Below are 15024 nucleotides of genomic sequence, written 5' to 3'. Positions count from 1 at the left end.
GTGAGAACAAATTCCAGCATTTTCTCGAACTTTCCTCAACTTTAAGCTTCACTGCTATGAATTTTTGCAAAATTTCTGCTTAATATCAATACTTGGTGGCCATGAATCAATATAATATGGCCATGCAAAATATTGAGATACTATGCTGTATCCATTTTTTTCCCCCACCTCTATTACTGAACATTAATGCTGGTCACACTGATTTTACAGTGCAATTGTTTCACAGACTGGAGCAGCAGAGGATAGATCTGTCAGATGCTCATCTCATCAACACTTTAATCTATTTAAATAAAACTAACCATGTGACCCACCTATACTGTGTCAGCTACTGCTTTAATTGACAGAAGTGTTTGTCAGGGCTCAGGTTACAGAACTTCAGCTTGAGTGAACTCAGGTACCAGTGCAGTGTTAAATACAATGAGGCAATATGGTACAAAAACTCAGAGATATGATTATTTTATCTGTTAAAGTATTAGCAGGACAGTCCAGTTCTTTAGCACATATGTGTATATCCGCCTGTGGCAGTATGAATTAATTGTTCATTTTTGATCTTGGCATTTGCTAATTATAATAAAAGAATAAAAATGGCAAGCGTTGCCTGCAGTGATTAGTACCCGAATAATGTAATGCATTACTGTATCAATTTACCAAGCATGTTTTTGTATTTAAAAAAGGTAGAAATTGAATTTGCCTTGGGCAGTCGCTTCAATTTTCAGATCATCCAATCATGGTTAGTTGAAAAATCACTGATGATTGGTTGGTATATCTGTATTGGTCACCCTGGGCTATAATATACAGGCTTGTGTAAGACTAGGAGACTATTATATTCATGTGATTTATACTAAAGGTTGTATATACACACTAATCAATAGAAATAAAAAAAATAATAATTTCTGAGAAACAAGTTGATTAGATTGAGAGTATATTAGGGCTGGGCGATGTGGACCAAAAGTCATATCCCGATATATTTAGGCTGAATACCTATGTACGATATATATCCTGATATTATTATTGCAAAGAGAGAGCAAATATTCAGTCAAAGTCAAAGCCAGATATGACATGTCACGTCAAGTAGTTTTATTGAAACTGTTTATTTAAGTGAACATAAATACTGTATAACAACAGGAGTACCTTTAAAAAAAAAAGAAAAAAGAAAAAAAAGAGCTTTAAAAAAAAAGCTCCATAAAGTGCACATTTAAATAAAATATACCTTAAATAAAAATAGCCTATGAAATAAAATATTTTTCTGAAATTAATGTTTATGAGAAAAGAAGAACAACATTACAAAACAACTAAATATGACAAACCCTAGGGCAGCATTTCTACATAAAGAAATAGAAAAAAAGAGAACTATATCTATATATGCGATGTGGTCTAATTTCATATCACATTTAAAAATATATTGATGGATTTTTTTGTATCGATATATCGCCCAGCCCTAGGGTTTCTACAGGTTCATTTAACATTAACCCCCCCCCCAGTAGACAGTGTAATTATGCAAGTATTTTACTGTACTTCACTATACTTTTATTCCAATGCCGTCTCTAACTAGGAATTAGTAATCATTATCTGGTGGTCTTTTAATTAGAAAAAAAAATGAAATCCAGGATTTTCCAGGAGTTACTGATAAGATGCTTTCAGAAGATTGAACACTGTCGAGCGCTTCTTCACTGCGTGTTATCTCTGCGCTTCCTGTGAACATTTGTTTACATCTTCCTTGATAAATCGGTCTCAGCGTGCAGCGTGGAGCAGGCAGTCATCAGTGGCCTGAGGTTGTATTATTTGCTGTAGAATGGAATCCATTTCATGGTCCCATCTTTGCTCTGAAACAGCCCCGAGAAAGAGGAAAAGGCTTGTGCAACCCTCCAGTTTGTGGGAGCAGCCAATGAACAGAGCCCAATGGTCCTGAAAGACAAGGCAATTTGGCCAGAGTGATGGGAATAATGAGAAAAGCATCGTAATGTTGCCAGAGTCCAATTTACAAGGTGGAGAGAGAAAGAGAGACAGGGAGAGCTAAAAGGGAAACAGAGACGGAGAAGGAATAAAGCGACAGGAGAGAGAGCGAGTGAGCGATCACCCATGCAAGAAGGCCTGGTATTGGTTTTGTGTTCATGTCGAGGTGGCTGCACATTAACCTGTGCAAATGGAGGTTATGGCTTTACTTCCATAGGGCGAGCAAGGAGGGGACAACAAGGGCTGCTGCCTGAAAGAGAGAGAGAGAGGGGAAGCAATGAACATTGCAGAGAGAAAATCCAGTCTTTCCATCCGTACAGTATGTGGCTTTCAGCTTGAGAATCAGCCCTAGATGCGTGATTATACAGCACATCACAGAACCGATTTACCGTGCAGAGTGAAAAAATGACTTTTAGGGATCAAGAAAATCCTCAAAGAAAGAAAGAGAGAAAATGAAAACCCTGTCAGAGAGATAAAAGGAGATGGCGAAAATGACAACTGGAGATAATGAAAAATGAGAGCGGCAAATAAGAAAAGACGGACCAGCTGAGAGCTAAGGTCATTTTCTGTAAGAGGTGAATAAAATCACAGATGAGAGAATGTGTGCGTACGGCAAAAAAAAAAAAAGAAGTCCACTTGGCCACTCTTCTCTCGCTCCACATTATGACACAGCAGCGTGACACTGCAGAGCAGGGACATGACAAATGGATGCTCCCTGTCCCCCCTGGTACCAGCTCAGGCCTGCAGCAGCTTAAACCAGAAGCAGCACTGACTGCACATGATCACAGCGTCTCTCTGAGCGACTGCGTATATGGGCAGCTGGGGAGGCGCTGGAGATTACCATCGCAGCTGGATTACAGAAGGCGATTGCTTCATTAAACGTTTCCACTGTCCTCCTCCTCGACTCGTAAAGGGATAGTTACAGTGAGCCGCTCCCAGGGCTGACTTATCTGTTCGCACTGAGCCCCCCGATGGCCGCAGAGAGAGAAAGAGACCACATACACAGATTGAGACATATGTCTTCAGGGCAGACAGCAAGCACTTAGTCGGGTGGCAACAGTCTTAAAAAGCCCCGTGGCCATGGAAAGAAAGCCCAACACACACAGCGAGAGTTAATGAAGCTTTTCAGTGCATATCCCTTCCATAATCCAACAGGGATGTTAATCTCCTGTGGGTCCCTAACTGCTAAAACACACACACCTACACACACATTTATTCAGAGAGAGTTTGTGATCAGTGAGCACCGTATGGGAGGGAAGCCATTCGGGGGCTGCGTCTTGTTTCATGATGCAGCTGCTCGGATAAGAGAGGCTTTTTTAGATGTGTGATCTTTCTTTTCAATGTCTCTTCTAGCTTGTTTTGTTCTTTTTTAAATCCCTCTAATCATTTTACTCGTGATCCTTTTTTCTCGAATGTTTAATCTTGTCCATCGTCTAAAGGCTAAACTTCCCCCAAGCCACTTTGCATTAGATATGGCCTATATATGAATAACTTCAACAGCACTTTTATTCAGGTGCTCTGCCAGGTGTAAATGCAATCTGCACAACCTCTTTAGAGACAAAGCCCACAGCTACGAAAAGTCATGACCCATCATGACTTTTGCCATCCAATCGGCCTCGCTGAAGGGCTACGAGCACAATAGACTCCCACAAGTCACTCAGCCGTGTTGAGGGAATCATTATGGATGAGTGAGGGAGTAGCGCTCACAGCAGCTGTTAATGTAATACTGTTGTGGTAATAACAAGCTGTCATCTTTCTGTTGCTTCCTACGAAGGAGACAACTCTTCACACCTCCAGTGAAAATGAAGAAAAAGCTCGACAGCACCATGAAGTGTATTTATATAGAGCGGCTGTTATTTTACCCTCCAAAACCAGAGAACTATAACTTAACAACAGCATTTCTCTCAGGTAGCAGATATAGATCTTCTTCTAATTTGTTATTTGTCTAAAAAACACTAAAACGTATTGATAATAGAGCCATATCCTGATATTCTTCTCCACCATAGAGCTCCACCTTGTGAAAAACACATCAATGAGCCACATTATTGCACTAGATGACATGTTCTTTTATCATAATGAAAAAAGGAGCTTCCATTGAGTTCCACATGGTGTAAATACTCAGCTGTGGATCAGATGGTAGAACAGAAGGTTTGATCCCTGGCTGTGGCAGTCTACATGTCGAAGAGTATCCTTGGGCAAGATACTGAACCCCAAACTGCTCCTGGTGGCTGTCCCATCAGAGTGTGAATGGTTAAACTTACTGATGAGCAGGTGATTCTTTGTTAGCCTTGGCCACCAGTGTATCAATGTGTGTGTGTGTGTGTGTGTGTGTGTGTGTGTGTGTGTGTGTATGGATGAATGATCTTATAGTGCCAAAAAGCACTTAGAGTTGTCACTATGACTCGAAAAGTGCTTTACAAATGCTGTCCACTCATTCACTCGCTAGACTACCAACTAGGGATGGGAATAATTAATCCATGATCGATTAATGGTCGTTAAGAATTTGGTCGATCACGTGGAATTTTTAATCGATCTGTGTATTTTTTTAGTTATATTTTTATCTCTGACTGCGTATCAGTACTCACTGAACTGGAACACGCTGATCGTTCAGTCCTGTGGCCGTACGTCAATAAGTCAATGAGCTGAGAATTAAGTTGGATAAAGCTGCAGTTTGCAAACTGAAAATTGCAATAACAATTATAAAACACAGTGAAATACAAGAGGATGAATTGAGCAAAACTAGCTTAATGTACCAAACCTTGCTAGAATGAATTACTGAGTTTAATTCTATGCAAAACTTATTTAAACACAAAACACATTTAAATATGAAGATTACTAACCATATGCCTCTTTGGGGGCTAAAACATAAAACATTGAACACCTTGACTTTATCTTTACAGTTTAATCTCACTGGAATTAGTTGGACTGGACTGGATCAAGTCTCTTTTGTCCTTTCAAAATAAATTCATCCATTATCAAAACAGGCTTTTATACATACAGTACTGTATGTATATCTTTCATTTTGCCCATCAATGCATGCAGCGATTAATCGATTAATCAACTGTTAACTTTATAGATAATCGAATAGGCAGGTTTCTTCCAAACACACATCCCTACTACCAACATTTTTATTAATCCATATATACATATAGAGAATTTACTTCTGTTTATAGAAGTAATATTTGCTAAAACTATTTAAAAAAAGGTTTACAAATGAAAATAAATGTTTCTATTTTTTTACTGATTTTTCAATTGTATTTTAAAGCTTTAAAGGATGGACAAGTCAGTACAATGAGAAAGTAAGACACACTAACACATTGCTGTTGTTGACAGTGTTTTCTTTTTACTAAACATTCAAACAATTACAACCTTTGATAGAATTAATTTAGGACGCACAATATATATTGGTACCCACAAATTATCATCAGATAATGGTAAATGGTAAATTAGTGTACAGTATTCCAATAATACAATTATAGCCAATAAAAATCGTCAGATGATAAAAAGGCAAATAGCTTTTATTGGCTTAATTAGTGCAGCACAATATCCTATATAAAACCAATTTGTGTTTTGATGTATTTAACTGTCAGTTATTTGAAGACTCAGACTAATCTTTGTTGTTGGTGTGTTATCATTAGTGATGTCAGTTAGATTTGGTTAGCTCAGAGCTATGGAATGTTAACTCTATTCCTAATTCTCAGATATTCATGAACTACAGGTTTTAAAATTACAAAAATGTAAAATTTTCGTATCAGTATGGGCCATGAAAAGCAGGTACTAAAAAAAAAATCACATCACGCATCCCCAGTTGATGATCTGTTGATGTTATACACTTTAAGTCTTAACATCTATGAAAAAGCTTCTTATCCGATGAAATAAATTCACCTGTTTCAAAAGCCTTGACATTCTGATAAACATCCAACTACTTCTGCGCCTGACTGCAAATAGTTAGAATAACAAAAACAGATGAGCTGTTTTCTCCCGCTTGAGGGACAAACAGTCATTGACGACTTTATAATGTAAAGTCACTCGTTAATTCAAACTGCCAGCTTCTCTAAACAGTGAATAATGTGACTGCAGCTGAATATATTAAGTAACAGACAGGGTCAAGAGGTTCAGCTGCGGCTCGACGAAAGCTTAAAATCAGCAAGATGTGTCATGTAAGCAGAGTCGCTTTTACTGCCACAGCACTGTGTATAGACTTTACAATGGATGAGGTGATAAACAAAAATCATGCAGCTGGTGGCAGCGCTGTCTTTAGAAACACAGCTGTCTCAGAGAGAGGTCAAAGGAAAACAGCAAGAAAGGAGATGCACAAGTTGAGGAAATGTGAGCTCTGTGAGTCATCTGAGGATGATTCACAAAATATGACAGTGACATCTGTTGTCTGCTCAGATTTAAAGTGGTGGAACAGAGAGTGAAAAGCCAGAATCAGTATAAACATGATACAGAATCCTGATAGATTCAACACGGACCAAAATCCATAATGAGCATCCCCAGCATATTATGATTTATAGATGTTTTTTCCCTGTAGAAAAAAATGGTGTCCTATTCCCCTAATAAAGTGTTTACAGAGTGTATAGAAAGGTCAAATAGGCCAACAAATAATCCACAAAAAAGGATAAGTAAGCCTTTTATTCAGGATCTGTTTATAAGCATGAGCGTTGCTTGATAAAGCCACAAAGCTCCATAAAACAGTTTGCAGTGTGAGCTTTTGACCTGAAGTCTGCAAACACAAATCCCGGTAATCCCTGAAGTGAAATTTGCATCGCACTGCCTGATTGTTATGGACACCCTTCCCACTTTGCCTGTCCTAACACTTCAGTGCAGTAAAAGTTCATGGTGAGTTACAAAATGCCAAACAGGTCCATTTCAGGCAATAATGTTCCACTGGTGCAGCATAGAAACACCTCTGTGTGCTGTTGGAGTTTTGTACAATGAGTTCTAGTCTAAAGAGCACACCGCAGAGTTCATCGCCAATATCTTTTTAGCCTCTGCAGAGGCCGTGTCGATGGAGCAGGGCAAAACAATATCTTTTCTTTTTTGATCCTTGAGGTTAGTTATTCTTCTGTTAGCCTTGTGGAGCAGCTGGCAATCTTCACAGGGCATTGTACTAGATCTAAATCACAAGGTCGTCCTCTCAAGTGGCAGACCACGACGGACACTGACTAGTTTGTATTTTTTCACAGACTGAAACCCCAAAGGGAATCTAACCTAAACCAAACTAACATGAGTCAATATGCTACACTATACGCCATGACATTACTGAGTATATTTACTCAAGTATTTACTATACTTAAATTCAAATTTACTTAATACTTTGAAGATTCAGATTAAAGATATACAGGTGCATCTCAATAAATTAGAATATTATAGAAAAGTTTATTTATGTCAGTAATTAAATTCAAAAAGTGGAAATAACACATTATATAGATCCATTACACACAGAATCAAACATTTCATGTTATAATTTATTTAATTTCTTCTAATTATAATCATTATGGCTAATATTTGATAAAGACCTAAAATTCAGTGTCTCAAAAAAAAAATACTACAAAAGACCAATTTTAAAAAGGATCTTTAATATAGAAATGTTGGCCTCTGAAAAGTATGTCCATCTATATGCACTCAGGCTTGGGGCTATTTGACTTGAACCACTGGAAATTGACTTTTCCATGATATTCTAATTTAGTGAGATGCACCTGTAAACCACATTCCATAATTAAGTTATGATATGATATCAATAAGGGGTTGTTGATCCTGGGATTGATAGTGTGGAAATAATGTTCAACTACTGCTTTGTTGTTTGACAATGTGAAACATGTTAGATTTTATTGTGTCTTTCAGTTTTACAAATGTACAGTACTAAGTCGATTGTCAGCAATGTGTTGACTGGGGCACTTTATTTTTAGTATATATATGTGGAGTTAATTAACAAAGTTAATCTAACTAGGTGTTCTTTAGTGTCCTTGTTGTTAATTATTAACAACAAGGACAAGGACAACAAGGTTTTACTTAATTATTAAGTAAAACCCAGAAAATGTTCCCCATTTTCTTATTTAGTGAATTGTTACACCCCTAATCAATAACTAGAAACCAATGATATAATATATATGATTCTGAAATAGGCCTATATAATGAGTACTTTTATTTTTGGTACTTGAGGTACATATAATGTGGCCTATCTTGTCTCTTGTTTGGAATTGTGATTAAAGGAATCAAAAATGCAAGAAAACCAGATGTTGTTTCTTAATTTGCTTATTGAAACCACAAATATGTTCTACCTGCCTCCTTCATGATTTTAGTTTTGTATATTTGCACTTTTTCACAACACAGTAATATTATCCACACAAATGTCAAAATCAAAGGCAGTAATTCAAGATGTATGTAACTTGAAAAACTGTCACTCATAAAGTTGGAATAAAATATTTTTTTACCTCTTTCCATTAAATTATTGTGACAATGTGATTTATTATTGACAGATAAAGTGTATCACCTGAAAACGTTATAAATGAATCACTTCCAAACATATCACAGTGGAAATGAAACCACATTTAACAGATTGTGCCTGAAAACAAAATTATTCCAACTTTATATGCAACCGTGTAAATATGTATTTTTTTCATCATCTAAAATATGTTTTCATTTTTTTCTCTCTGTATCAAACACATTACACAGGATAAAGTGTGTGTTCGTGTGTATGCATTTATGACTGTTTATTTGTACCTTTGGGGTCTTTTTGTGAAACATAAGACACTAATGTAATGGTATTGGTCTGAAATGTTTCTTTTTTCCACTCTGGGGGCATTTTGAAAAAAGGCAACAAGCTTAGTAGTTTATTGTTATTATCTTTCAAGCAGCTAATGTTCCCAACAAGATGTTTCTCACAAATGTGTAGAGAGGCTACATTTAAATAAGGATAGCTTTATGAATTCTGCAGATATATTACATATTTTCTATGTTTTTACCTTCATTTTTATATCTTCTTTATTATAAACTGAGATACAGTTAATTGTCATTTAGTACCTGCTCTTTTGTATCCACAGCATGTGATAAAACAAGATTCTTTTTGAAGCGCCCACATGATAAAGATTGGATCAGTGTCTTCGTATAATTACACTGTGCATTTTAAAATTCAATTCTCTTTTCATATCGACTCTCTTGCCCGTAAACCACATTGTGGATGAAAGAGAAAGATATTGTAAAAGATTCAAGACAAAAAAAAATCAAAAGCTCACCTCAGACAGAAATTTAATCTAACAAAGATGAGAAAAGTTAGACAGATGAGATCAAAGTGATTTTTTACATCAAACTTTTAAGCATGCTGCTTTTTGTGCTTCATTTTACAGTTGGGATATTTTACAGAGTGGCCTCTTTTGTATCCGCTGAATATTTTTGCCTCCTTCCTTTGTGGTTCTGCATAAAGTGTCCTGATAGTTTTTATTATAATTGGACCAGGCAGTTTCATTTCAGCCCCACAGGGGGTGAACTCATCCAATTTGTCTCAAGAAAATCACCAGGTAATACATAAAGTGACAGCATTGTTTGAGATCATTCTCAGACAGAGTCATTGAATTCATGCTTTTTTACACACACAGAATATTTAGCTGTGGGAACACACATCACATAGTCATGCTCTGTTTCACACGCAGTTAAATTACTTCAAGTTTTTTTTTTCATTTACACATTTAGAAAGCATCTCTAGATTGAGAAGCTGCCTGCTGTCAGATCTAATTACCATCAAGGCAGGTGGACCGTTTTTAAAATGAATGACTAAAAACACTTGATACATGACACAGTGTGATCCTCTCTCCGTGTATTCCTCCATGACTGTGAATGCAACACTACTGTAGATTTGAGGGCGTATATCAGTGCACTTTTTCATTTTTTGTTGGCTAATGTGCTTCGTGTGCGTGTGTTCTCTCTCCTGGAAAGAAAAATGAGTAAATGAAGCCAGTGTTTAGTGCCTGGAGCATGTTGATTCTCTTCACTCTGAATGAGTGGGTCTGTCCTTAATTGAGCCTCCGTGAAAACCTCTTCTCGTTGTGCGATGAAATGCTCGTGGGCATCAGCCTGCACCATGACCTAATGACTAAAGTATAACCCTGTGACTTTGAAACTCTTTGAAACTTTTATCACTACCACTGTAAATCTATGTATAGGGTTGTGTTAATGTACTGTATGGCTCTATATTTAGTCGAGTTTAAAAGCAGTATGCCTTCAAGCAAGACACTTTACATGTATACGCAAGACCTTTATCTCTTTTGTCTATAGTGAGATAAAGAGGTTGCATGACACTTTTATCTCATGATACATCTATTTTTACCTCTGTTTCTCTGTCATAGAAAGGAGGTTCAAGAAGCTGGTATAAAATAGTGCCTGTCATATTTATTCATAGATCTTTTTTAAGTGGTAGCAGATTTATGTATGGATTCATTTACTTTTACAAGGACAGTGCAGATTAATACTTTTTTACTGAAAATGACCGTATCAGTACACAGTTGGTCAAATCTGTAATGTCTGAATAATTTCCAATTTATCCTGCCTGAAAAACAAGTAAATAACTATTTTAATTTGGTTCCTAAAATAAAGACATTTAAGACCTTCACTTGGTTTACATAAAGATTTCAGGTTTGTTTAGTCCAATTAATTCCTTGCATAACCGAGACAGTCTTTCTGTTTCAGACAGGACTATAATTAAACATATGAAGAATAATGTCCCAAATAAGTGAATACTAAATTAATATTTTTTTACTTGGGTTTAAAAGATGTTTTTCTTTCAAAGATGTTTATATTATCCCTTTTAATTTGTACCGACATAAACTCCAGGAATCTTTTTGGAATTTATTTTGAAAGTACAAACGCTTACAGTTTAAAGGATGACTTTCAAAATGTAAACTAATAAGCTGTCAGTGGATTTTAATACTCAGGTTTGATCCTACTCTCGTAGAAAACACTGTCTTATGGCAGTGGTTGATCCTGAGAGCTGTTTCTGTCATGGTCCATGCTACAGGAAATGAGTGAACCATCCATGTAGTGCCATTCATCATCATCACGTGTTTTAGGGATGCATGAGAGCCCTCTACTGAAGCTAGCTGCTTTAGCTAATGGCTGTGAACAAGATGGTTCCAGTTGGCTTTGTCCATCTCTCTCCTTCATTATCAGCACGCGTCTCATTCGTTTGGTGAATTCACCGGTTAAACAGCTTGTGTCGTGTCGTGTGACAGCAGCGGCATGCTTCAGGAGACCGTTTCAAACATTTTCCATCTTTTCAGCGTGGAGCAGGCAGTATTGGTTGGGAGTAGGTTCTATCAAGGCCAAAGTCATTGTTAAAAGCATTAGCGGCTCCGTCTGAAGCGAGGCATGCTGTAGATTGTAACATATGACCAGCTATCTTTCCCCTATAGGTGCCTTATGATATAGTGTGTGTCAACATTCTTTATTTAAGCTTCTGTTCACCACACCGAGACAACCACACATGCAGAGGTTGTTCCACTTTGCCTTGAAATGAAGGATGTGCTCACAAAAAATCATGAAAGTGAAGTCTGAGTATGCATCGATTTGAAAAAAATAATAATTTTCCCTCAATGAGGCAAACTTAAAATGATGCATGGCCCACACCCTGTGATTCTCTCTGTTTCTCATTTATGTGCAAATACACTCATGTTTCAACATTTCCACCCTAAATGATCAAAAAAAAAAGAGGCAGAGCCAGTTAGGTGTGATAAGAAGACTTCCATCTGGCTCTCACAAAAGGCACCAGCTGAGAGCACTAGCCTGCTTCACCAACATGAGATGCATTGTTAGATAAAAGAGGCTCTTGAATACAGACTACACAGGCTCATCTGTGAGATGTTTCCCCCCCATTTCTGTGTGTCTTCCTCCCACGCATACAGAGACACAAACATACTTAAACTCAAGGGAATTCTGCTTAAAATTATTGCTAAGAAACATGAACGCACACACACACATACCACATATAATTGCTTTTCAGTCTTGTCCTCATACTTTCAAGATACCAGCTGTCCCCACACTCACAAGATAGAACATCTCTGCAGGTTGAGTAAGATTTTTGATACTGCTGATAGCGACAAAACTCAATGAATTCAAATAGCCACATTAAAGGCAGGTTTCGGCTCCGTACCATTTTATCTGTGCTGATATGTGACAGTCGACTTGAAGGTTCCACGTCAGTTTTTCCTCCGCACGGCTTTTATTTCAGCAAGCCCCCTGTTCTCGCTTCCACACTCAGTGTAGAGGGGATTATAGTGGCATCACTCAAACCATTTCTCTACTGAAATCCATCTATCAACTCTCTCCCTAAGCAATATTTCTGTATTCCTCCCAAGTGGAAAGATCAAATATTTGGTATTGCACAGCAAACTACATTCAAAGGTTCTTAGCCAGTTCCACAATCCCTGAAGGAGTTTCTTTTTTTTTTCTTCTCAAGCCAATTACTTTACATCAGATCAAAGGCGTTTATTTACCATTTACAGAGGATAAGCTGTTGGCAGTGGGGCTCCCCACATGCACACAGAAACAAACACACAATAGACACATGAACAGATATGCTATATGTTGGCACACCACACTTAACAACTACACTGGAACAGCTACATTGTGTATTTTTCATGCAACACAAACACCATCACTGACTGCTTTTTCACTTTTTTCCTCCTCTCACCCCTTCTCTTTCTGCTCCTTCTCCCTCCTCCACAGGTGTGAGTGGACAGGAGCGGTGAGGTTTCTTCCCAGCATGCCACTGGCACAGCAGCATCACAGGGCCACAGTGCCCACAGTAGGCTGCATCCTGGCTTTGGCTCTGTTTCTTGCTCTGCAGGTAAAATGTGTTAGGTACAAATGCACTTATTGTAAGTCGCTTTGGACAAAAGCGTCTGCTAAATGACATGTAATGTAATGTAATGTAATGTACAAAATAGCCATGTCCATTTTTCCCAGGGCTGCCCAGGGCCTTTTTTTTAATGTTCATTATGTATTTCCAATCTACTATTTTTTGGCAGATATGTTTATCGCTTGACTTTGGGCACAAAATCTCACAGACCAGTTTGAGTATCAAAAAGAAGTGACGATTTAGGGTTTATTGTTGTTTTGCAATACATTTCTCCAACAAAGTAGCATTTTTAGTTATACGAACCAGACACAGTGTTGCAACTGATTTTTCATTGAACCTTGCCACCATAGTTACTGCTGCAACATCTGTCAAGCTTTTATTCTTGCGTATGCACATATGCAGTCTACAGTGTTAAAGGTGGCATATTTACCACTTGAAACTCTCAGTTAAGATTAGGTCCTGATGTCCATTAGAGGTAGACAAAAGCAAGCTTCCAGTGACTTTCAATGCCATTGGCCAAAATGACGACGATTAGATTTAATCTGGTGTAGCGAGTGAGTTAATATAGCTAACATTAGCTCCATTAGTTGGTAAAAAATGCTCACTGGCCTACTTTTTAATGTTTCCTGCTGATTTGTTTTAAAAGAGAATCCTATAAGAACAGGTGGTAAATATGCACTTGGTGGATATATACATATAAAGATTGAGGCTTATGCTGCATGTGCCAAGCTGAAGTCACCATCCTCACCAGATGGTGAACCATGAAGACATGAACACAAAGAAACAGTTTGTTCTTTTTTGTTGTTGTTTGCATTGCTCCTGCATTGCAATGTAGAGCTACTTTAAATGGTAAATGGACTTTATTCACTTGGCGCTTTTCTGGTCAACCAACCACTCAAAGTGCTTTACATGTCATGCACTGATGGCAGCGGCTATTATGCAAGGTGGCAACCTGCTAAACAGTAGTGGTTAGATGTTTAATGTCTTCTTCAAGAAAACTTCAACACTCTCTCCAGAAACAGAAACCTTCTGATTACTGAACAAAGTAGTATTAAAAGTATGATAAGAAAACATGTTAGGCCAATCTATTATTTTACTCTGACAAAAAGTATTTTGCTGCTCATCTTACACCCTTGTTCTTAATTTCAGACAGTGTATGTTTCACTTTTAATATTATAACAGAAAGGGCTTTTACAATGAGGACTGACTATTGTGTTGTAATATGTAGCCCTCGCTTGGGTAACATTAGCTGTCGTTGCTGGGGTGTAAACTTCCCTAAATCGAGAAACAGAGCTGCTAACAGGTTAGGTAATGATGTATGCCTTGGCCTTGGAAGTAACGCTTGGTTAGTAGGCAGCTACTGTGGCAGCTTATATTTGAGAAACTAAACACAGAGGTAAATTAATTCTTTATACTTTTACTACTTACAGTTGCCAAGCTACATTTAGATGACTGCTGTTCAGTGAATGGCTTTCAATAAAGGCCAATAGCTTTCTCAATCAAACATGTTAAAGAAATCTACAAAGGTCATGTTAATAATATCACAAATTCAGCTCTCAGTTGATCCTCAGTCTGCCTGTGGCTACATTTTCTGCGTATCATTCTCTGTCCCTTGAAATGTTAAATGCCTGATCAAATTGTAGAAATTATCTCTGCTTTGTGCCAGACAAAAAGAAAGCACAATCTTCAAAATACTCAACTGTACCAGTTTTTTTTTGCACATGACCCACATTATTAATGCCAAATCGTATCGTCAGCGTTGCAGCCAGTGAGAAAATCCTTCATGTTGTGTATTAGTGTCATTGTGTTTTGTGTCTCCCTTGGGTTGTTTTCTTAGTCTTCACTCCATCATAATCTGTAAACGCAAGATATAAAGGACAAGAACAAACCCCTGAGTCCAAACCATGTGCCGTGTGTTTTGTTTCATACTGTCTCTCTCTCCAGGGTGCCGCTCATGCTGCTCCATCAGGAGACAACAAGCTGGTCCGTACCACCAGAGTAAGGAGACAGACCCCAGGGGAGGACCGCCCCCCCTCCACTTCCTCAGCCAACGAGACCCTGCGGGAGCAACCCGTGGTCTTTAACCACGTCTACAACATCAATGTACCCTTGGAGTCTCTGTGTTCGGTTGACCTGGATGCCTCCACACCACCTGCCCCAGGTGATGGTGAGGTCCTCTGATCGATCAAGTGTTTGGGTTTAAACTCTAGTCATCTAAT

The 15024-nt window shown here is 37.9% G+C and overlaps 1 protein-coding gene across 1 annotated transcript in view; it reads left to right on the top strand.

Annotated features, from left to right (window-relative positions):
• The window catches only part of tnr (tenascin R (restrictin, janusin)), a 206913-nt gene that overhangs the window by 107339 nt on the left and 84550 nt on the right, over positions 1-15024 (top strand). Inside the window, exons 5-6 of the mRNA XM_059343993.1 lie at positions 12673-12793; positions 14750-14972. Coding sequence (XP_059199976.1) covers positions 12710-12793; positions 14750-14972 — 307 coding nt within the window. The 5' untranslated portion in view covers positions 12673-12709. The remainder of the gene's footprint in view (positions 1-12672; positions 12794-14749; positions 14973-15024) is intronic.

The sequence above is a fragment of the Centropristis striata genome, chromosome 11, assembly GCF_030273125.1.
Source record: "Centropristis striata isolate RG_2023a ecotype Rhode Island chromosome 11, C.striata_1.0, whole genome shotgun sequence".
NCBI classification, from domain to species: Eukaryota; Metazoa; Chordata; class Actinopteri; order Perciformes; family Serranidae; genus Centropristis; species Centropristis striata.
The sequence above is the reverse complement of the archived record's forward strand: the minus strand, read 5'-3'. Positions and strand labels throughout refer to the sequence as shown.